At 35.4% G+C, this 25,540-nt stretch overlaps 2 protein-coding genes across 2 annotated transcripts; both read right to left on the reverse strand.

Annotated features, from left to right (window-relative positions):
- Nucleotides 1-856: 856 nt before the first annotated feature.
- On the reverse strand, nt 857-7,136 carry LOC129005527 (uncharacterized). Its single transcript, XM_054434468.1, has 3 exons — nt 6,893-7,136; nt 1,721-2,745; nt 857-1,456 (listed from the first exon to the last, which is right to left on the reverse strand). Exons 1-3 carry the CDS (start codon nt 7,134-7,136, stop codon nt 857-859), a joined length of 1,869 nt encoding a protein of 622 aa, XP_054290443.1.
- Nucleotides 7,137-11,827: 4,691 nt separating this feature from the next.
- Nucleotides 11,828-14,011, reverse strand: LOC128982357 (uncharacterized protein K02A2.6-like). Its single transcript, XM_054401346.1, has 3 exons — nt 13,813-14,011; nt 13,219-13,377; nt 11,828-13,029 (listed from the first exon to the last, which is right to left on the reverse strand). Exons 1-3 carry the CDS (start codon nt 14,009-14,011, stop codon nt 11,828-11,830), a joined length of 1,560 nt encoding a protein of 519 aa, XP_054257321.1.
- Nucleotides 14,012-25,540: the final 11,529 nt, after the last annotated feature.

The raw sequence follows: 25,540 nt of genomic DNA on the forward strand, positions 1-25,540 counted from the left end.
TAGATAAATGTATCTAATACCATTATATAGTCAATATTCCAATATATAGTCAATTCTAATACTTAAATGCTACGAGAAGGGAAGGAAACAGGTCTATGGCGTAGGAAATGGTGAAGGAAGTAGTAAAGCTTGCAGTGCAGAGTGTGGGAACTGCCTTTGGCAATTACATTAATGTATCTGCAATCCTAAAATGCTATGGGAAGAGAGGGAAACAGGTCCACGACGTAGGGGGTGATGAAGGAAGTAGTAAAGGTGAGCAGTGTTGAGTGTGGGAATGGATTAATGTATCTGCAATGCTAAAATGCTTTGGGAAGAGACTGTAGACTGTAGGTTAAAATGATTACAAAGCACAAATCGATACATATTTCGATACATGCAATCGTTTACAATAGAAATTTACAACTGAGTTGTCAACAACTGATTTTTACTCCATAGAGGCTAAAAACGATCTTTACTCCCTAAAGAGTAAAAATGCTACTTTAGACCCGCAACGCATGCATTAAAAACGACTGTTTTTACTGCAGTATGACAAAAACAATATAGTATGAACCCCTGATGACTCCGCTCAATTTTGTGGATGCCTCTGCAAACGCCACCTAGTAATTCTTACAGCCTTCTTCTGTAAGAGGAGAATGTCCTGAGTTAGTGGTGCGTGTCCCCACATCGCTATGCCATAGGTGACATGGCTATGGAAAAGAGCATGGTACACATTTAGTAGATAGGGCTTTGTGATGGCGTAACGGAGCTTCCTCAAAAGACATAGTACTCTGGAGAGTTTAGTACATACCTTATCTATGTGCGTATTCCAACTTAGCTTGGGGTCAAGCCAAAACCCAAGAAGTTTCACGGCTTCGTCTTAATGTGGATCAAGCTTTAGGGTGCACAGCAGCGATTGGGTTTTGTCCTCATTTAGCTTGAATCGGTTCATGTTGAACCAGTCTTTGGCCCGTTCCAGTAGGTGGTCGGCCTCCGTCCGAACCTGTCCAATGTCCTTCCCCTGTGATATGAGGGTAGTGTCGTCTGCAAATAACATGGTGGATCCATTAAGCCACAGGTCGTTAATCATCAAGCTGAAGAGGATTGGGCCTAGCACCGAGCCCTGAGGTACTCCGTGTGGGACGTCTCTAATACAAGAGGAAGCACCATTTAGGGACCCAACCTGCTTGCGGTCGGCCAGGTAGCAGGACAAGGTGTCAAGGACAGCACCTCCAACTCCATACTTCCTAAGTTTTGCTATTAGCAGATCATGACTCACGACATCGAAGGCCTTGCTGAGGTCGCAGAGTCTCAGAAGGACTGACTCGCTTTGTTCAAAGGCTTCCGTGATTTTCTCAACAAGAAACGTCAATGCAGTGGTCGTAGAGCGTCCGCTCCTAAAACCGTGTTGAGCCTCAGAAAGTAAGTTATTATTTTCAAGGTAGGCCATCAGTTGGATTTTCATAACGGTCTCAAGGATCTTGGAGAAGACTGGTAATATAGAGATTGGCCTATAATTGGACAGCATAGATGGGTCACCCTTTTTGAAAATTGGGATAGTTCTAGCTATTTTAAGACTGTTCGGAAAAATACTATTGCTTAGACATAAATTTATCAGGAAAGTTAGTGGTTTTACTATTTCATTTATTGTACTTTTAAGTATGGAGGTTGACAATCCATTAACATCTTGGCAAGTTGAGTCTTTAAAGCCTTTGACTATGCTAGTAATTTGTTTTTCACTCACCTTGTTCCAATGTGTTAGTGTATGGTTCGAGGAAAAATCGTCAAGTTGGTGTAGGGGGTCCTGATGCTGTAACAGAGGTAAATCAGAGATTATGTCATCTGCAACTTTAACAAAGAAGTTGTTGAATTCGTCAGGTGACGCTACAGCAATGGGGCCAGGAGTTTGCTTGCGGTGTTCATTAACAATCCCCCACGCGGCTTTACAGGCATTAGTAGATTCTGAGATCACTTTAACATTGTGTGCCTTCTTTGCATTCCTAACTTCAGAACTATAGTGCTGTTTTATTTTAGTATAGAGTAGGAAGTAGCGAGCTTTTAGGTTATCATCATCGGCAAGTTTATAATGATCATGAACTAGGATCATATGAGAGCGTATAGCTGCAAGTTGAGGGGTATACCATGACTTATTGCTATTTAGGGGCTTAGGTTTGTTAGAGGTTGATTTGAATTTGCAAACTTTTAACGGAAAGATCTCATCAAATTTATCTTGGTACATTGTAGAAAAGACAGAAAAAGCAGATTCAGCATGTTGAATATGTTGGATTGAGTCCCAGTCTACTTTCCCTAGCTCTTTGCACAAAGTAGGCAGGTTGGTCTTATCTATAACTCTTTTTTTAATTAGATAATTATCACACCATGCAGGTTGGGTCCTTACCTGGTCTGCTACCAATGACATGAGCACAGCTCCGTCGTGATCCGCCACCAGTGATTTAACCACCTCAGTCCTATGGTCCCAGGAGTTTATGTTGGTAGCTATAGCGTCCAGACAAGCACTTCTTCTGGTCGGATCCCTTGAGGTTATGTGGAGATCAAAACTTCTTAATAAGTTCACAAATATGGATTCTTCTCTCGAAGGGCGTTCCAGATGCACGTTGAAGTCGCCACACACAATCAGCCTTGAGTAAAGTTTACTAAGAAAGTCAAGACACAGCTCCAGTTGTGTTATAAATGTTTCAAAGGGGCCATCAGGTGACCTATACACAGACAGCAACGTTGTCGAGATGCCAATTATTTCCACAGCGGTTGCTTCAAAGGCAAGTTCAATGCAAAAAGTGTTTAAATCAATATATTTACATGTGAAATTGGATTTTGCATAAATAGCCACACCACCATTTCTATGGTCCTCACGGAAATAAGCACTAACTTGTTGTAGGGAAGCTAAGTTCATATAAAAGGTTGATTCTCCAGCGTTCAACCAATGTTCCGAGATACACAGAATGTCGCAGTTGTTTTCCTCCACAAATAAGGACAAGAGCTCAGATTTGGTTTTCAGGCATTGAACGTTCAAGGCAGCTATATTTACAGTCACTGATTTTACAGTAGGCTTATTTACACTAACAAGTTTATTAGCACTAACTTGCAATGGTCTAGGCCTAGTCACTGGCAGGTTTAGGTTAGGCCTATCTGAGATGTCAGGTTGGGGAGCAAGTGAACCCAAGACCACAGTCTCCTTGGCCACTATTTCACCACAGTTCGATAAAAGGTTCTGCCTAAAAAAGAAGGCTTATCACTATTTTCACGTCTGGATGGGAGGTAGGCTCTTACTAATATTCCAGCAGGCCATAGGTTTGGGTCACGGATTTTAGATTCAAGGTCCGTAGGAACACACACTTTGAATGACTTGTAGTCTTTAAAACGGGTCTTGAGTTCATAACATTCACTGTCAGTTATGCCATTGTCGTTTAGCAAGCAAGAAAGCTCTTCACTTGTAGCGTTGGAATTGACTCTTGAAACAAAGAACAGGGATTTTCTGCGGGCCGCTTTCAGTTTGTTTGAGACACCACTTCCAACTATGACGTCATTGTATTTTGTCTTGCTGGTGTGAAAATCAGTGTTGGTTGACTTGGCTTTAAGAACATCAGAGTAGCTTTTCGGGTATTTGGATAAATTCGATACTTTGTTTGTATTAAGATTAGAAGTACTATTTTCCTTTAAAGGTTGAGATGGTGTATATAGAGAAATGTGAGAATAAGCAGTTTCGTTAGGTTCACTTTCCTTCTGTACCGAAACTAGCGTCAATTCCAGCAGTCCATTTCCATTCCTTGTTTCTTCATTTCGATTAGTCATTTCTGTAGTTTCAGTTTCAGTTACAGTTACATCCACTGCCTTCTGTATTTCATGCGTTTTTTCGCCAGCCAATGAGGGTTGGATTACTAGGTGGCGTTTGCATAGGCATCCACAAAATTGAGCGGAGTCATCAAGGGTTCATATTATATTGTTTTTGTAATACTGCAGTAAAATCGGTCATTTTTGCGTTGCGGGTCTAAAGTAACATTTTTTACTCTTTAGGGAGTAAAAATAGTTTTTAGCCTCTATGGAGTAAAAATCAGCTGTTGTCAACTCAGTTGTAAATTTCTATTGTAAACGATTGCATGTATCGAAATATGTATCGATTCGTGCTTCGTAATAATTTTAACCTACAGTCTACACAGTATCTTCCCATAGCAGTTTAGCATTGCAGATACATTAATCCATTCCCACACTCAACACTGCTCACCTTTACTACTTCCTTCACCATCCCCTACGCCGTGGACCAGTTTCCCTCTCATCCCATAGCATTTTAGGATTACAGATACATTAATGCAATTGCCAAAGACAGTTCCCGCACTCTGCACTGCAAGCCTTACTATTTCCTTCACCATTTCCTACGTCGTAGGCCTGTTTTCTTCCCTTCTCATAGCATTTTTAGGATTGAAGATTAATCTATCTGCTACAAACGGTTTCAATTCCCACACTCCACACTGCCCACCTTACTATTTCCTTCACCTTTTCTTACGTCGCGGACATGTTTCCGTCTCTTCCCATAGAATTTTAAGATTGTAGATACCTTAATCTAATCGTCATAAACAGTTCCCACACTCCGGACAGCTCGCCTTTACTACTTCTTTCACCACTTCCTACGTCTCGGACCTGTTTCCCTCCATTTCCTTAGCATTATTGGATTGCAAATACCTTAATCTATTGGTCATAAACAGATCCCACAATCCGAACAACTCGCCTTTACTACTTCCTTCACCACTTCCTACGTCACGGACCTGTTTCCCTCCCTTTCCATAGCATTTTAGGATTACAGATACCTTCGTCTAATCGTCATAAACAGTTCCCACACTCCGGACAGCTCGCCTTTGCTACTTCCTTCACCACTTCCTACGTCACGGACCTGGTTCCCTCCCTTTCCATAGCATTTTAGGATTGCAGATTCCTTAATCTAATCGTCATAAACAGTTCCCACACTACGGACAGCTCGCCTTTACTACTTCTTTCACCACTTCCTACGTCTCGGACCTGTTTCCCTCCATTTCCTTAGCATTCTTGGATTGCAAACACCTTAATCTATTGGTCATAAACAGATCCCACAATCCGAACAACTCGCCTTTACTACTTCTTTCACCACTTCCTACGTCACGGACCTGTTTCCCTCCCTTTCCATAGCATTTTAGGATTACAGATACCTTCGTCTAATCGTCATAAACAGTTCCCACACTCCGGACAGCTCGCCTTTGCTACTTCCTTCACCACTTCCTACGTCACGGACCTGGTTCCCTCCCTTTCCATTGCATTTTAGGATTGTAGATTCCTTAATCTAATCGTCATAAACAGTTCCCACACTACGGACAGCTCGCCTTTACTACTTCCTTCACCACTTCCTACGTCACGGGCCTGTTTCCCTCCCTTTCCATAGCATTTTAGGATTGCAGATACCTTAAACTAATCATCATAAACAGTTCCAACACTCCGAAAAGCTCGCCTTTACTACTTCCTTCACCACTTCCTACGTCACGGACCTGTTCCCCTCCCTTTCCATAGCATTTTAGGATTGCAGATACCTTAATCTAATCGTCATAAACAGTTCCCACACTCCGGACAACTCGCCTTTACTACTTCCTCCACCACTTCTTACGTCTCGGACCTTTTTCCCTCCCTTTCCATAGCATTATTGGTTTGCCAATACCATTAATCTATTGGTCATAAAGAGATCGCACACTCCGGACAACTCGCCTTTATTACTTCCTTCACCACTTCCTACGTCGCGGACCTGTTTCCCCCCCCTTCCCATAGCATTTTAGGATTGCAGATACCATAATCTAATAGTCAAAAACAGTTCCCACAGTCCAAACTGCTTGCCTTTACTACTTCCTTCACTACTTCCTTCGTCACGGACCTGTTTCCCTCCCTTCCCATAGCATCATATTATTGCAAATACCTTAATCTAATGGTAATAAACAGATCCCATACCCTGAACAGCTTACCTTTACTACTTCCTTTACCACTTCCTACGTCGTGGACCTTTTTCCTTCCCTTCCAATGGCATTTTAGGATTGCAGATACCTTAATCTATTCGTCATAGACAGTTCCCACACTCCGGACAGCTCTCCAGCTCCCCTTGACTACTTCCTTCACCACTTCCTAGGTCGCGGACCCGTTTTCCTACCTTCCCATAGAATTTTAGGAATGCAGATACGTAAATCTAATAGTCTTCAACAGTTTCCACACTCCAGACTGCTCAACTTTACTACTCCCTTCACCACTTCCTACGTCACGGACCTCAAGCTAGTGTCGTCATTTGATTATATTTATGATCCTTGCCGTTTATGTTCTAATATCTGTGCAATAATGCTATCAGCTATTTCTTTATCTACTGCATTTAAAAGTCAACAGCTGATCATATGTCTTTGTTTATGTGTCAAATACTGCTTCCATAAGGATTACATTGAAACTTTGAGACCCAGTGGGGCGGATTCCTGAGAGGCTTTTTTAACGCCATATAGATGTTGGCACTCACCGATATGGTCTTTATCACCATGCAAAGTTTGAAAACGATTGATTCAGCCGTGTAGGAGGAGTTTGCGTATTACGAAATGCATAAGAGTCGACGTATAAGAGCTTCGCTCGCTTCGCTCGCTCCGCTCAATAACAGCGTCATCATTCGATGTCGTCATTGACATTGATACGTCATTACTCATATGTGTGCTGGGGAGGGGAGACATGTCAGGTTTTGAATTTTTATCCCCTTCAGAGGTTATATTGTTAGCCACAATATCTGAGTTCACAATTTGTTTTATTGCTACTTTGGTTTTGATGCTATGATTAATCAGTAAATTTAGTTTTTTTTCCAGTCCTAAGCCAATCTTGTGAAAGGATGAAACTTGTGATTTAATATCAAGTAACTCACAAGCTAGCTCCGATTCCGCATTGGTTCGGGAGATGTAGTTCCTCAGTTTGACGTCACAGACCGGGCAAAACCACTTCATAAAATCTTCCACCTTCTGTATTTCACTATACTTTTTTACAGTTATGTTCACACATTTGGCGTGGTGCCAGGAGTGACACATTCCATTACAGAAAATCGCTCTGTCATTGTCTAAACACCGTTTGTCGCAGACCGGGCACTCTACCACGTCCTTCACGTCCGCCATCGCCACAGCCTTCCCGTATAGCCAGTACGTATTAAATAGCTTGGTGCTACTTAAAGAAAATGTCTACAAAACTTGCTCGACGAGAGGACCAGCATTCATATCAAACACGACATGGCCATCTCCTTGACCTACCTAGATGCCGACTAGCCTGGACTCAAAGGGCTACCCCTACTACACAAGTAAGCTCTATAACACGCTCCCAATTGAAGTGCGCGAGCTGGACATTATGGCCTTCAAGGACACCCTGAGAGACTATTTGGTGGGCAGACCTTTACACTCACTAAGTGAGCTGAACGAAGCACCACTTTTTGGCAACCCGCCGCCATCTTAGTTAGTTTTTATGTAAATAGTAGTATTATTATATGTGACGCAATCTATTCCGACTTTGTCGGTCAACGATGCAGAATTCAAGTACCAAGTAAGTAGGTAAGTATCACATATACGGTTTATTTATTCATTTATTCGTACATACGGCAATCGCCATTTTACAAAATATGTTTGATTAGGTATACAGAATATTATTATACATTTTTCTTTCAAGCCGCTTACATGCAATAATACTACTAGATTCAATAATTTAAGTTGATTCAGTTGCAGGTACAATTAATATGACACAGAAATAACACAAAAATAGAGCATCAAAGACAAAATAGAACAAAGTGAATTTAAGTGCAGCGATAATATAGTTCATGCTACATGCTATGAAAATCATGCTATGAAATAATATAGTTCATGCTACATGCTATGAAAATCAATAAATACTAAATGCCAAAGTGCATTTTACTGTACATGCTAAGTTTGTGCTAACAGTGTACGCTATGAAAAAACTACAAATAATTAACAAGGCAAAAATCCAAGAAAAGGAACAGGAATAACAATTGACTAGCATGAAAAATAAACAAAGTTAGCTCTTCCTCTTAATGTCCTCCATGCTCAACCACCCAAAAACGTAATGATATAATTGTATTGGGGTGGCTTAACCAGATTGCGAGTAGCAGTAGGTATGCAAATAAAAAAATCAATATTTCACGGATGCAACTAGCATATTTCCTAAAATATGTCTCAAGTGAAATGAAAGTTTGACCACAGACAAAGTCCTACTGTATCCTGGATGAGAGAGGATATCCTGCAGACGTGTTTACTTGCAACCACATACTGTAGGCCTACGTCTGTGGGTCATATTATGTAGGGAATATTTTCAATTTTCAAAGTACAGTATATTTGATCTGATATTTGTAGCTAGTAGATATCTCCTTATACTAATTAAAATGAAAATAAATTTTAAATCTAATAGCTGTTCCCAATACCAAATGAAATTTTATAGAATAATATAAAATTGTATTCTATAATATACATAAATTATACTGTAACTTATAATATATTATACTATATAATCTGTAACATACATTTTCAGTTCTTAATTTTTACTGCTTTAGACCTTTTCGGTGTTTTAAGGACTGTCTTTGACTGGACATTTGAAGAAGTTATTTAAATGTATTACTGTCATAATACTTTATAGAACGATTTACAATAATAATATTTCCAAGCGTCTTCTGATCACGAAATCCAGAGGCCAGGGCAAACTGTAAGGCGGTCTCTCGGGCGTTTCGTGGTTATTGCCTGTATTACATCACCACCTAGGCTTTCTTAAAAACATCATTATTTACTTATCATGGCAAACATAAGTAAATAAAGGTACTTGGTATACTGTAACTGTGCAATACTTTTTTCCTTTAATCTAAGAAAAACGCACAAAGGTATTATATTTTTCCTTTCTTGTTATACATTCGAAACAAAAGATAATATTAAGTACCCTCACTAACCAAGCAATCATTGATTATTTTCAGAAAAATATACACGACTCAATTGTTTAAGGTTATACTTTCTCAGGTTTAAGTGGAGATAAACTTTTCTAGAAGGTTCTACTATAATAAATATTTTTTTTTAAACCTCACGTTTTACCGCCAAATTAAGTCTTTGTAAGCTAAAATCAAGTTTTTTAAGTAGTCTAACTGTTAATATTTTATAATAATAATAATTGCATTGAAATGATCACAATGAATCACCTTGCAGCAGAGTGAAAGAGTAACTTACTTTGGAGAAATACAGGGTAAAATGGCATCCGTTTTTCTTGAACCTTTTTTACAATTTTAAATACCCCATGTGTCATGGACATGTCTAGGCTATATATTACGATTATAATATCTCATTCCTTGTGAGCAAAGTTTCGTTTTTATGTACAACATCCAATACTATCCCGGAATATGGTAACTCACTTAAGAATTTATCTAGTTTACTTGAAATTAGGATTTGTACTTGTGAAACTATTGATTGCTACCAAATAGTTTACACAATATTTCACATCAAGGTATTGCATTTGAAAATTATAATACGGGGTGGCTAAAACGTAAATCACACCCCTTCCCCCCTTAACTTTAGAACCGTTTGAGATATTTGAAATCGGTTTGCGGCAACCTTTTTTTAGAAATGAGGGGCCACAAAAATGATGGTTAATTTTGAAAATGTTGCCTTAGGGACAGAGGAAGTAGGGTTGGCTCATATTTAAACAGGTTTCCGCAAACAGATTTCAAATATCTCAAATAGTTAAAAAGTTAAGAGGGGACGCAGGTTAATTTTCAAGCACCCTCATGATTGTTTGGATTTAAATTTTTTAGGGCGCCACTTTGTTATTAGTGGTTCGATTTTGGTTTAATTTATGTCAATTGTTTGGTTTTGTCAAGACTGTAAAATTATACCAAACTCGACTATACTTGTCGTTTGAAAATTTTGAGCTACCCTATAACCCCTCTACCGCAAAACTTTCAAAATCAAACATCATTATTATAGCCCCTCATATCTAGAAGGTTGCCACAAACCAATTTGAAATATCTCAAATGGTTGAAAAGTTAAGGGGGGTGCAAGTTACTTTTCAACCATCATGAACTGAGCTTATTGTAAATAATTTGAAAAAACCCGATGGCTGCAAATTGTGTTCTTTTAAATGTACTACTGTACTTCCAAATGTGAGATTACATATGTAAAGACATGAAATAAAAGTAAACTTAAATTTCCCTTTTTAAGGCAATTTGATATTTTTGATTGGCTGCATTATTGTTATTTTATATTTTAAACAAAAATGAACAACAGTAATTACATTTCACAATTTTTGAAAACTGATTATCACCTATTATTAATCATTAATTTAACAAAAACAACGCGACCTAACTGGGAATTTCAATAAAACGTCTGGTATGCGAGGCGGGTATAACAGGAATTAGCTTAAGGCAAATATGCAGAAATGAGATTTGCACCTTGTTAAAGTTATTTAAAACAAACAAAAATCAAACTCGTATCTCCAAAAATAATTTTAATAGCAATATATTTACGATACGGAATTATTATTTTAGAAATAAATTAATTAAGCAGTTTATATAAATTGTACTTTTTCATATTTTACATTCTAAAGGACCCTTAAAACAACATAAATGAAAAATAAATTACCTTTGTCAATTTACAATTCTCAATTTTATAATGAAACTATTTAATTTTATAATTAAAGTCAATTTGACTACATTAAAAAACAAATGTTTTATTTGGTATCAATGAATACACGCATTGACACACAGCTGTCAATATCCGCATTGAATACACCGGTTGTTATAAAAATGTGTCAGAATTTTTGAAGGTGTTGCACCAAAATGGTTTTTAAAAGTCAATTTTACAATGCACATCCTGTTTTCTCTTTTTTCAATGTGTTCATTTTTTCTATTTGCTCAGAACATAATATTGTAACCAAATAATTTGGCAGTTAGAATTATATTTTTGCGACAGTATAATAGAGAACAGTAGGCACTTTTAAAATAGTGTTTAGGTTATACAACTTGCAGTTGTGAATTATAGTCCATCGTATTCTACTTATCACTAATTAAAAATAAATTGAAATAACATATTTTACATTTAAGAAAGAAATTGTTGAAGTAATTTCCAATTGCTATACACCACAGCTGTACAGTTTACAGACAACCCGATATTCATCTACATCGAATGTATGTTACGTCTCAAATCAGAACCCTTTCTTATTGCGAAGGATTTTATTATACATGGCAAAACAAAAACACCCTATGGTTTTTCGTCTATTGATTTATTTTCTTTTAAAAAATAAATTAAAAGTATAAATCACTAGAGTTTGGGGTTTTAGGTCATTTTAGTTACTATATTAAATATATTTTCAATAAATAATAAAATAGGCTTACATGTTAAATAAATCAATTCTAAACATAGTCTTCTGTTTATGTTAGTTCAAGCTGTTTCTTGACATTTTCCTATTAATCTTGATTCAACAGTTGGAAAGTTAAAATTTGAAACCGTTAAATTGCATTCGAAATAGTTAGTTACAATCAATTATAACTTTAAAACGATTACTATATTATATATATATATATATAATACTAGTTTGATAGCAAAGAGATAAAACTGACTATACTTTTCAATTTGTTATATAATATTTCTACAAGGCACATATGGTGTGTTACATATTAAATAAAAGATTGGTAAAATAAAATAGGTGTATTCTGAATTGAATCCTAAATAACAATGATTGTAAACAAAAACAAAGTTAACTTATTAAACATAACATATGGTATTTTGTTAAACATACAGTATGTTAGAAAAGACACATCAATTTTCCCCCTTTAAAGTCTTGATCGCAGCATTTGATCTACATGTCGTCTGCATGTTACTCCGTTCTCCAGTTCAACGTTGTAATGTAGATTTCCATCTCTTGATGTAACTTTTCCGAAACTCCATTTTGTCTGACCCTTGTAGTAGTTTCTCACTTGAACACGGTCTCCCACCTTAAATATGCGTGTTATACCTTTAGGTTTGTCTTTTGAGTCCTCGATTCTAGAAGGTATCATAACACTGAGGTATGTTCTTACTTGTCTGTTGAACATGAGATAGTATGCCGAGTTTCCTGTTGAGTTTGGTACTTGACGGAGTTGAATTAACGCCTTGTGAATTTTACTGTCAAGTGTTCCTGGTTCATCTAATATCGACTTCAACATCTTCTTCACTGTTTGTACAAAGCGTTCAGCTTGTCCATTAGATGATGGGTGGAACGGGGCAGTCGTTTTGTGTTGAGTTCCACATGACTTAAGAAACTCTTGAAAAGTAAGAGAAGTGAAACTTCGTCCATTGTCTGAAATTAGGAGGCTTGGAAGACCAAAAGTACTAAAAAGTTTCTTCAACTCCTTAATAGTCCAATCGGTAGTTGCTGTTTTTGTGGGTATTACCTCTACCCATTTGGAGAAGGCATCAACAACAATGAAAAATTGTTGTCCATTTGTTGGGCCCATGAAATCAATATGTATTCTCTCCCATGGCTGAGTTGCTGGTTCCCAAGGATGGTTGATCTCTTTCGTTGGAGAATTTTGTTTCTCACGACAAGGCTTGCAAACAGCAATCATGTTTTCAATGTCTTTATCCATTCCTCTCCAAAAGCAGTAACTTCTTGCCAAAGCTTTGGTTTTTACTATACCAATGTGCCCGTAGTGTAGTTCATTGAGAATTCTTTTCTTGAGGGAATTTGGGATGATTACTTTCCACCCTTTGAAGAGGCAACCTTCATGTAATGTAACTTCATTATCGTGAAATCCCAATGGCTCTAATGATTGACCCTCCTCAAGAGCCTCAAGAATTTGTTTTAGATATGCGTCCTTCTTAGTTTCTTCGGCTAGTTCTTTGGGATTGATAGTTATGGTGTTCAATTGGTTTGTTTGAAAATGTCCAAACTGGTCAATACTTGTAAATTTTGAATCTTCCACAGGAAATCTTGAGAGGAAATCTGCATTCCCATGGTCACCAGTTCTCTTGAATTCAATTGTGTAGTTAAATCCTGATAAAAAATGGGAGTAGTTGAATTAAAAATAATTGAATTAAATTGAATTAAAAATCAGCGTAGCTGACATTGATGGTAGGCTCTTGTTGGGATTGAAGATTGACACTAATGGTTTATGGTCCGTGATGAGTGTGAAATGACGTCCGTAGCAATAAGAAAAAAATTTCTTCAACCCCCAGTATATACCTGTGGCTTCTTTATCGATTTGGCTGTAATGTTTTTCAGCATTGGTCAATGATCTTGAAGCAAAAGCTATAGGCTTTTCACTTCCATCTGGGAAACGATGTGATATCACTGCTCCAAGTCCCACTGGTGAAGCGTCAGTTGCAAGGATCAATGGCAGGTCTGGGTTAAAGTGACAAAGAACTGTGTCACTTGTTATTCTTTTCTTGATGTTTTGGAAACTTTCTTCACACTTACTGTCCCATATGAATGACTGCCCTTTTTTTAGAAGTCTATGTAAAGGATTTAAAACAGTGGACAAATTCTTTACAAACCGGTTGTAGTAATTAACAAGCCCTAGGAAAGATCGTAGTTCCTGTATGTTTTGAGGCCTTCGTGCATTTGTAATTGCTGTGATTTTATCCTTACTTTTGTGGATTCCAGTGGCGTCAATAACATGTCCTAAGTATTCAATTTTCTTTTGAAAAAATTTGCACTTGTCACGGTTCAACTTTAAATTTTGACTCCTTAAACGCTCAAACACTTGCTTTACTCTTTCTAGTAGTTCTTTTGATGACGTTCCTTGAATTATTATATCGTCGAAGAAGCACTGAACACCTTGAAGGTCTTGAAGGATTCCGTCCATCACCTTTTGCCAAACTCCTGGAGCAACTTTTACACCAAACATCAGTCTGTTAACTATGTATTGTCCTTTATGAGTGCTCAAAGTTTGAATTTCTGCACTCTCAGCATCCATTTCCAAGTGGAGATAAGCGTTACTTAAATCCAAAGTACAGAACAACTGTCCTCCATTCATTTGAGCAAAAATGTCTTCAATCCGAGGTATTGGATGATGTTCTTCTTTGATTTGTTTATTTACTGTAACCTTGTAATCAGCGCATATTCGTATGTTACCATTAGGCTTTACTACAGGTACAATTGGAGTACCCCAATCGGACTTGTCGGTTTTGGAAATGATTCCAGCTTCTTCCAGACGATTCAACTCGAGTTCTACTTTTTCAGTTAATGCATATGGGACTGGACGAGCCTTCACAAAAATAGGTCTTGCCCCTTCAACAAGCTGTAAGTGTGCTTTTTTTGTGAGGTATGAGTCCTACTCCTGGTTCAAATAATTCCTTGAATTCATCCAAAAGATCTTCGAGTGCAGTAGATGTAGTATTGTTACTAACTGTTTTAAGTTCTGCCCAATCCAGTTTGACCTCTCTAATCCATTCTCTTCCAAAAATTGCATCAAAATTTTGGTTCACTATGTAGAGTTTCCCAACAAACACCTGATCATTGTAAGTGCATTCTACAAAGACGACACCCCGGGGTTTGATTATTTCGCTTGAGTATGTCCTTAGTTCTATGTTTGTGTGGAAAATCTTTTTATTTATGTTGAGACTTTTGAAGGTAGAGTATGGTAGAATACTTATTGCTGCTCCAGTATCTAACTCCATCCGCACAGGTTTACCTTCAATAAGTATCTCGACCATAAACTTGTCATTACCGGCACTCTGGTTGTGTATCTTAAAAACCTCTTGTTTCTCTTCCTTATAATAGTCTATAGTATTGTCAGTTTCGGTACAATGAATTTCTGTTTGTTTTGTGCCTAAACATACGCTAGCAATATGCCCTTGTTTGTTGCATTTCTTACATATTTCTCCGATAAATTTACACTGATGTGCCCTGTGTCTAGGTGATCCACAACGATAGCATTTACCTTTGAGGCGTTCAAATGGAGACTTTAACTTTTTGTTCCAAGTAGGAGAAAAATGGGGTGGTTTTGTTCCTGTACCTGCTATCTTGTTGATTTTCTCATTTGAATGAATGTTTTCTTCTACTATATAGCTTTCGTTCTTTGCCAATTCCATGATGGAGGCAAGTTTCACTACATCTTGAAACGATGAAGCAGATCTTTCTTGTAATAATTTTGTTCTTATGTCTGAATTGCTAATACCTCTTATAAACTGCATGCGTAGTAATGTGTTTGCAATTGATTTCCCACAATTATTACAGTTGAAGTCACAGTCTGAAGATAACTTTTGAAGCTCAACGGAATATATTTTTACGGTTTCTTCAGATTCTTGTGTTCTTGTCATAAATTTGTGTTGTAAGGCCCAAGTACTAGGTTTAGGGTCAACATAATCAGCCAAAAGACTTACTAATTCAGCATATGTTTTATCCAAAGGACTTTCGGGAGCGCACAAATCATACAGCTTCTGATGTAAATGTGGGGTTAAGGCATGTAGCATTGTGTACACTTGATCCTTTGGTTCCAATTCTTGGCTATGTAGATATAGAAATATCTCAAATCGACGAATGAAGTTCTTGAATGATTCATTTTCCTGATATGGTGTGAAAATCATTGAGGAAGTAGTGGATCGACGTTGTGGAGTAGACAAATTTGATGTACTAGGCACAATATTTTGAGTGTTCACTTGTAGTTCTGCAAGCTGTCCCATACGTTTTTGTAACTCATCCATTACCTTGTAATATTTGTCCTCCATTTCTACTCTGTAATCTATTTCTTTCTCAATATCAGCTTCTTCAGTTTTGTCTTCTATTAATTGTTGTACAGAATTAAATCTTTCCCAATAATCTTCAATTGTTGTTATCCTGGTTTTGATTACTTCTTTTGACATGTTTTGTAGGTTTGCTAGCCATCTTTCAGCCTTAGACAACTGACCCTTCACTACTACTCTAATCTTCTTTAAATCAGTCAAACTTTCAGTGTAACTTAGGTCACTCATATTAAAAAATAAATTGTAATAAATAGAATGTAAAAAAAAATTAAAAACTGGTTTTCCTCGTCGCCAAACTGTTACATATTAAATAAAAGATTGTTAAAATAAAATAGGTGTATTCTGAATTGAATCCTAAATAACAATGATTGTAAACAAAAACAAAGTTAACTTATTAAACATAACATATGGTATTTTGTTAAACATACAGTATGTTAGAAAAGACACATCATGGTGTTTTAAGGAAATTATTATATCTTGGTTTTTATTTATGAAATATCTTCCCCACAATTGGAAAAAGAAAATTCGTCTATGTATCCAATCTATAACAAACGCGTTTACGGGCAAAACATTTCTTTCGTCCGAGGAATTTAGATTTTTTTGTTTAGTGTTTTTTTTGTGTTTTTATTATTATTATTATTATTTTTGTTGTTGTTGTTTTGTTGTTTTGTTTTTGTTATATCTGGTATTAGAAAGGTATTTGACCACGAGAAATCAAATAGAGTTGGCCACAAGGCTGAGAAAAATCTGGTTTCCATCCTACAGCCCTTGAAAGTGCCCATGTTATTGTCGATAGCTTTTTGTAGCTGAAGTTAACAAAAACAGATGATAGGCCTACAGGTATTTTTTTGTAATAATTTGATTTGACATGTGAACAAAAGTGTAACCGTATTAGTTAGTTTGTACCGGTTTTGACTAAACGTTTTAACGGATAATTATATTTAGTTTTCTATATTAGATATATATTATTGTTAAATGTTTTCAAGGTTAATTTTCAAGATATAAAACGTGAAGACATATAAAGCGAAAACATATACAGAAACTGCAAGGGAGAGAAGGTAAAATCGATCAACCGAGTTATAGTTCCCAACCAGAGAGTCTTTAATGCCACAGATCCTCGGCCAAGTCGCGAATCAAAGAATAAAAGTAGAGAGTTAATTTGATAATGACTGAGCAAAATGATGAACAACAGGGTGAACATTTTTATCAAGAGCGTTGACGAATCGCTGCTTGACGTTTTAAAGTACGTTAGCGCGTTGCAATTTCTCAAACCTATGAAGTCGCTATGTCAGCGGATGAGAAATATTATCCAAGAAGCGGACAGTTCGAAGATTTGAAATACCATGCTATCCTTTCTCCACTTAATGATTTTTGTTCACATTCCACGAATCGCCTTAGATTCAAGCAAGTCCCATCTTGGAAATACAATGCAGCGACATCAGTTTACTTTATAAGTCTAGCATTCCCAATAACCATACAGAAGAGCCAAGGTCGAACACTGAAATTCTTCGGTGTGAGCCTGCTCACCCGTCGTATGCTTTACGTGGTCATGGCGTTAAATAACCAAAACGACTTGAAAGTGGTCTTACCGCCAAACAATCCTTCTTACACCCGCAACGTAGTATAGAAAGAAGTCATAAACAACCTTTCAAATGCTCCACCAATCCTATCATACGATACGAACCATTCGTTTTGAATGTTAAAACGGAAAACGTTATATGGATTACAATTTATTATAAATGTTTTTAAAATGTTTGATTTAAATCGCCTGAAATGTGTTCATATTTTGTACGTAGTATATATGTTTTTTTTTTTATTCAGCCAATTAACTTATATAATAAATGTTGAATCAAATATCTCCCGGTACCGAGCACCAAAAAAACAGCTACACTCAACATTTTATATACTTTTGTACTTTTCTTTTATTTTCTCCGGTTTATGTTATAAATCTTGAGTAACATTTTGATTAAATAATTCATACGTTGCCTTTAAGCATATAAACATTTTGAGACTTTTGATGAATAATAATATTATAAAATATTGGCTAAACCTTGTTTAATGGTGAAGGTTGAAATTTGGCCTTTTGCCGGATCGCAAACAAAGCATTTATTCTGTGATGACCAATCGTATGTTACACAGCTGAACTCATGACGACATGATAACACTTGCAAACAGCTTGACAAACAATTGATGGAACGTGTTAATATTTGTCTCGGACGTTGAAATAGTATATCTATCTTCTATACTGTTATAAAATTGAGGCGGTGTCTGTCTGTCTGGGCAGCTGTCACGACTAAAATACTAAACCGATACAGACAAAATTAAGCACAAAGATGGTCATATAACGAGGAATGTCATAGGTCTATTCACAAATATAACTACTAAATATAGCACTATATTTATCTATATAATTAATACGCTACACGACAGTTTGTCGGTTGAACTCCTCCGCCATTTCTTAACCGATAAATGTTAACATTTTAAAAACATTGACGTCTCATTGGAAGGAACGTGTCGCGTAGATTTGTAAACTGGCCTTACATTTTTGAAAAAGTCCCTTGGGCTCTGCCCCAGTGGCTTTGAAAGTTCCAATGTTATCCTTATGAAGAACATAATTGTTTACATTTTGATCAGCTGTATAATTTTATTGCTGTTATTTACTTTTTAATTCAATGAAACACATTGAGTACATTAATTTACTATTTGAGTTTGTGTAAATATTACCCCCAAGACGGATCGTGTTAGTATGGTTGTATCTTAAATTTGTGTATTTATCGTTGTTTTGTGTCGCTATGATGGATTGTGTTAGCATGATTGTAACTTAAATGTGTGCATTTATCGTTGTTTTGTGTAGCTTTAATTTGTTTATTATTTGTTGTTTATTCCTTTTAAATGTCTCTGACGCAACGACAACGAAACATAGACAGGAAGCGCAATCGTGATAACGACCGCAGCTACAGAACAGTGGCGCGTAAAAGGTTTAATTCATCACAGTCTGAACCTGAAACTGGACACTATTAGGTTACAAATGCGCACTAACACTACCCCAAAACGACTTTTCGTTCTCAATTGGCCCTCTATTAATGACCTGTGTTGCCTGGACAGCGAGGCATTTTGAGAAGGAGAGAACCGTCCGGAATACTTTAGGTTTATCAATAACGAAGATAAACAGGGTCTGAGTTACACAACGGTAATATTTGAGTTGATCTTTTAAACTCATTGTAAATATGACTGTTATTCAATCTTAAATAACTCCTGTAATACTTTGTTATTGCTCGAATTCGAGCAACATGTACACTAGTATAACATAGTAATATAACATAGTTATATATAAGACACTAAATAGCCGGTCTACAGTATTACAGTGTTTTCACCAATCTAATTTTTATGTGTGTGAATGTTCACACATAAAATTGGTTTCTCAAATCTACGGTAAAAGATATTAAAACTTGATAGCTATCATAAATACATATATAAAAAAATAAAAATAAAATAAAAGACCCGTTTGTAATTTACCTCAACTGCTAATACATTACTTAATCCGCCAAATACTTGAACTCCGATTTTACATCATACTCGCCGTTCTGCAATTGCATGATTGTAGCATTGTCATTATCCTATGTCTATCTAGGAATGGACAGTATTGTACTTATAAAAAAACTTCTGACATTGAACACCATTTATAAATAGTTATTAAGTGATGGGAGAAGGCAAGTGCCATCCCTTCAAATAATAGACTATACTTTTTAGTAAATAATTGTTTCTTTGACATTGACATTCTGAATGCATTAAATAATACTAGAGGTCGTCCAGTGGTCGAAAACTCAACCAAAATATGTAATCTACAGACTTCTCTATTTTCACCCCATGCTGTAAATAAAACATGTGATTGGACTTTATTCCATTTGTTTTGATTTTCTGTTCATATTTCCTTGTTATTTCGTCACCAGCATAGCAAATCATAAGGCCCATGTTAATTTTTGTTACATTTGAACTAGTATTTTGGGTTCATTTTTTGCTTATTCTAATTTATAAAGAGATTCTTTACAAAGGGGTCTACAGGAAAATATCTTTCTAACAGTATGCGTAGATTTTCCCTACGATGCACACGAGCCGTGAAAAAAGGTCTTAAAGAAACACGCAGATACTGTTATTAAATTATAGAGAACACGCAGATCTTAGAAACCAAAACAAATATAGTAGGACCTACACATCTTAATTTTTTAATTCATTTAACTAAAAAAAAGTGCTATGCAATTAAACACCTTTTCAAACCACAAAATAATGTAGGCTATCTTTTTATTTTCCCTAATAAAATATAACTATCTGTTCCCTTAATTCATAGCGCAGATTCAAAAGTATTTATGGGTTCAAATGTAAACGAATCATTTCTCCATAAGGATAACATGGGAACTTTAAAAGCCACAGGGGCGGAAACCCTGGTGGAATTCCTTGAAAATAGTTATAATTTCAAGCATAAATTTGATTTATTTTACCTGGTAGTTGTGGATTTCATGTAGATTTTTGCGTATGGGGCAGAGTATGCAGGCTATTCTGTGTTTGCGCAAACTAACTAAAAATACCCACAACTCGACGTGGGCAATCCCTTTTGCTCACTTTACGTTGTGGGCATTTTGAATTTGCTCAATCACCGAAGAACGTTTTGAATTTGTTATTTTAGTAAATAAGTTTAACCCACAAATCGGTCAGGGCATTTCGCTTCGGCCAATGACCAAATAAAATGCTTCCTCCTCGACGTGGGTATTTCCCACTTTCCACGTCACGGATTGGGTATAAATATCGGTCAATGTCCGAATACAGAGATTGAGTGTAACATATTTAAAAATAAATTAAAATAATAACCATTTAAGCTTCAGTTAAAAATGAAATGTTTCAATGTAAGGGAAACTGTTGCAACTGGTTTAAGTGCATTGTATTTCAATTATATAGAGGTGATTTTAAATAAACATTATACGCTATGATAAGCTAACTGTAACTTTGTTTTTGTAGATAATATGATGTGATCGTCCTCTTCATACTATTACCAGAAATAAACCAAAATAAATTCATGTATTCCTTAACTAGCACGATCTTAACTCTTTATTAGATAAAAAAAGTGTTGATCCTAATTTATTAGGGAACAATATTATCATAAAGTTTTCCTAGTTTACATTATTACAGTATTCCTAGAATAGAGTATCCCCAAAAATTCCAATAACTAAATTGCAATGTTACAATATTCTGAACCATGATCAGTTATGTTCCTTCCTTGAATTTATGCAATTTAAATTTTTATCATTAGTTATTACTGAAAAAATATATTCCGTAAAGATATGTTTAAACTTATATACAAAGTTCATCATAACAACAATTAAAACGCTCAAAAATATAGATTTTCCTTAGGTTATTTGTTTTTTGATATTAGTATTAACTTTTATAACCATACACCTTAATATTGTCTTTAAAAAGGAATGTCGCATAAATGGTTCTAAGTATATGTTAAGATAATAAACCAAATTTTCCCTACACAAATATCCGTACAATGACATGAAATAGTGCGCGGAAGTACGTTTTAGTACAGGAAGTTCTTGAAGAGCTTCACTCACCACCGGAGACAGGCGTAGCTGAACCTTTTAAGTTAAACACAACTTATAATTAATATATAAATTAAGAATATTTTTTTTCGAAGTTATATTAAAATACAAAAAGATTTTTTTTAAAACACGTTATATTATTAATGAGTTAATACTACTGATCTGCACATACTTATCATGTCGATATTATTGTTAATTATTACGAACCTCACGCCGCCACCACGCCCTCTGACCTAGTCTCTTAATTGATTAATCTTACTCTCACACACCCACGCAATACGTGAGCCTCACGCATGTTAGATCAACCACTTTAGTCGGTTAAACTATAGTGTTTAATCCTATAAACATGCTAAGAAAAATATCAAACCGAAATGCAACAGGTTGCTTGAAAATTATCATACTGATATAACTTCTTATAAATAGTATATTATTTTTATCTTTTATAGCTTTCATGCTCTTTTTTGCTACGTATATCAAGGCAGTGTAACGGTTTTTTAAATGATCTACAACACTTCACACTTTAATAGCTTACAACTTTTTTAACAAAATATAGTATGGTTGGAAAATAAATACCCCCGCCACAGCAAACCTGCCGACAAAGCGAATTCCTGTTTGCCTGATGGGTTTGTCACTTTAATAATTCCTAAAATATAATGAAGGTGGATAAGCTAACCCGAAGATAAATTTTACACTCAGAGCTTCTCTTGATTTTACGCTTGTTAGATCCTGCTTAATTTACTCCTAGAATGCAATTAATATATTTAAACATGTTGTTTATGAAAACGTTTAAGTATGAAAACTATTTATCAAACGAAATATTTTTTAAATTGAAGTTCGGGAATTATTTTAGCCATTAAAGTGCACTACATATACCATCTTGGTTCAGAGGTAAGCTGACAAGTCGATTCTCTTAAACTGACTCTTCTAAGTTAAGCTCCTGATAAACGTTCTCGTTGTAGTGAAGACTAAATGAGACTGACAAGAACGCACCATTAATAAATACGGACACCTGTAAAGAAAGAAATACTAAAAACTGTTTTCAAATATTCATCAGATGGCTTTATAATCAGCAGGTTTCCTACAGTACATCATACTTCTTCGGCTTTTTATATATTTGTGCTCAACGAATTCAAAAATTTGTTTGTAATTATATTTATATAAATATGCACGTATTCATTCTGTTATAATGAAGAGCTTATCTTATACAACGTACAGATTGTATTTGAAATTTTTGAGTTTCCCCCAAAATCCCCCATGTTGGGGATGTACACCAAGTTGCGGTTATGCCCAAAAAGTACTTCATAACAATCCATAAAGGTGTGCCGAGTTTAGTTTTTCTAGTATGGGCCGTTAAAAAAATAACAGGGGGTCTCCACACTTTTTACTAACCCTGTATATGGCTTACTTCTCATCACCAAGATTCAATTAGGGCAAGAGTATGATTATCTTTATATCATTGATTTTGTTTAAATAATACAACGGCACAATTGGTAATGGATGTGTATTAACAAATGCTAGCATATTAGTTGTTGACCAATAGATTAGTTTAACATTAATCATCACATTTGGAAAAGAATAGCCAAATGCAAGTAGAAACGCGTAAATATTGCTAAACACTAGAAATGACAACAATACTTTTTCATCAATGTGTTTTACACACAACAGGTAAACCAATTATTGAGGTTTTGCAGTTTTAAGTCAAGAGCACTTGAGGCTTTGTCAATTAATTGCTGATCAAACTCCACATCCAAAACTCGTCATGCGTGTGGTAATCAATGGCCACTTTACATTTATTGTTTGATTTGTACTTATAGTTGATGTTTAATTACATTCAGCAAATTGATGTTTTTTTTATCATGCTTAAAATCATTGTTTTTGTTCATTAGGAATTATATAGCAATTTAAATATCTAAAGTAGACACGTTGGACGGTTGACGAGTTAAGTAACAATAGAATGAAATATTCTTTCTCGTAAATTGTGTATTTACTTACTATATACGTGTTTGTAGCGATTTGCAAGCGCAAAGAGTACATCTCCATACACCCGTTTCTAATTTGAGTAGGTTATCAACAAATTAATAAAACAGTTAATAAATATAAATGGTTCATATATTTTTAAACTAATAAATAAGAAGGCTTACCTTAAATTACAATATCCAAGTATATTAAGCAATATATTAAACAGACCATTAGAGATTCATGAACTATTTTATGAGATTAATTCTAACCCATACAGAAGAAAATATCAAACGCAATGATGAGACGCTGATATAAATCTTGGTATGTAGCCAAATGTTATGGTCCTATCTATGAAGATACACCATGTGCTTTGGATGTTTCATACACTGATGAATATCCGAGAAAGTCAAATAATGCATGTGACCACTGGAATCTTTGTGGGGGTTTTCGTTATTAAGTTTTAAAGAATATTTATAAACACTAATGCACGCATAAAAAGTTAAGTTCGTTTGCAAAATGTATAAAGTATTTAATTTAGTATAGTTATCAAAACAAAATATTTACAAGGGCAAATTAACAGTTTCATAAATAGTACTGGGGTTACCGATGATATATATAAATATAACAACATTTACTTTTTAATTTATCAATTTTACACAACGTGTTTTTTTATTAGATATGCTAACATAACTCTAAATATAGTTATAGACTTATTTAGTACTGATCTGAATTAATTGTTGGACTGATTTCTACAGGTAAGCTTTCTAACATCAGCCCTGTTTCAAAATCTTGTAAGCTATGTATCTAATAGCAAAAGAATAATATAATACCTATAGTATAAATTTTACATGGCACCTGTTAATATAATATATGTATTGTGAAAACCTTGTGTCCTTATTTTTATCCTGTAAACTTTCAATAATTAAGCTAACAAATTATTCCTCCTCGTAATGCAAAATAATTTAAATTAAAATTATATTTGGCTACAAGCTTAAGACAATTGAAATAGGTATTTGAATGGCGTCGTACACTCCTTATTCCATTTCTTAAATCGGGTAATAATGCTATATAAACCTTAATTAGTTTTTTATAAAAGTTATTTCTTTAGCTATCCACAATTAACTTCAAGAATAGGCTTCTTCCATGAAACAGGGTAAAAGTTCAGAGAAGTCTTATCTGGACTCCTAGGAGGCCATTGGATGGGCCCTTCCCTGTCAATCCACCGATCGTCGAAACGAGTATCCAGGCACTCCATCCTGTTGAAAATAGACAGGGCCATTCCCCAAACATTTCCCCAATTTCAATGTCACCCAACTATGGGAAAAAATACTCATCTAACATGTCACATTAAATGGCACCGTTTATATCCCATGAAGTACTGACCAAAACCTGGGAAGAGGTCAAATTTCTCTAGATTTATGCCGGGCCACTAATGGTGCTCAACTGCTCATATAGAGTTATACTAAGTTTCGAATAAAACTTTAGAGTTTAAGTTTAAAAGCATATACATATAAAACATTAAACATAATCTCTTATTTGGTATCAGTATTTGCCTTTAAAAGGTTTCATTACTTTTTCGGTCACCCGGTATATCTAAACGCTAATTGGACATAGCCAAATACTTATTTAAATAAACTAAATATTTAATTGCAGTTGTTTTGTTTGATTTTTTGAAGAAAAAAAACATGTTATAATTTAATTTTTTTGGTTATAAACACTAAGTACCAACCTTTCTAATAAATGCACTTTTGCATAGAGTGAAAATAAGTATGTAAAACAAGGCTCTCAAGCTTTAATTGTGGTACATAAAGTATGCAAACTTTACTTTTGAAGGTCTACATGAAGACAATTGTAAACAGCAATTTCAAATAGATGACACAGTTTACATAGTTTTGTCTGGCATTAACAATAATAACGATCAAAAAGGCAGAACCCCGAAATTTAATTTAAGTTTTTCTCAAGCTCCGTAAAGAACACTGAATGTTTGATATGTCGATATACAGACAGTGGAGTATTGTCAAAAATATCCGAAGCGTCAACCAAGCCAAACATCTCACCAGCAACTGTTGTTGATACATTCCCTCAGGCAGTGCACGTACTCAATATATATTTCTGTGGATCTCATTGTACGGGTCTCAACAGATGTATTGTCCATCCTAATGGCGCAACACTACAACCTGTTTCACATAACTTAGTTATTTAGTTCCGAATTAACTATTACTGTAATATCAAAGAAAATAAAACGTAATGTCTGTCGCTCATCGTAAG

This window comes from Macrosteles quadrilineatus, unplaced genomic scaffold (assembly GCF_028750875.1).
Source record: "Macrosteles quadrilineatus isolate MER2022 unplaced genomic scaffold, UCM_ALF_1.0 Scaffold_1__1_contigs__length_201487025, whole genome shotgun sequence".
Classification (NCBI taxonomy): domain Eukaryota; kingdom Metazoa; phylum Arthropoda; class Insecta; order Hemiptera; family Cicadellidae; genus Macrosteles; species Macrosteles quadrilineatus.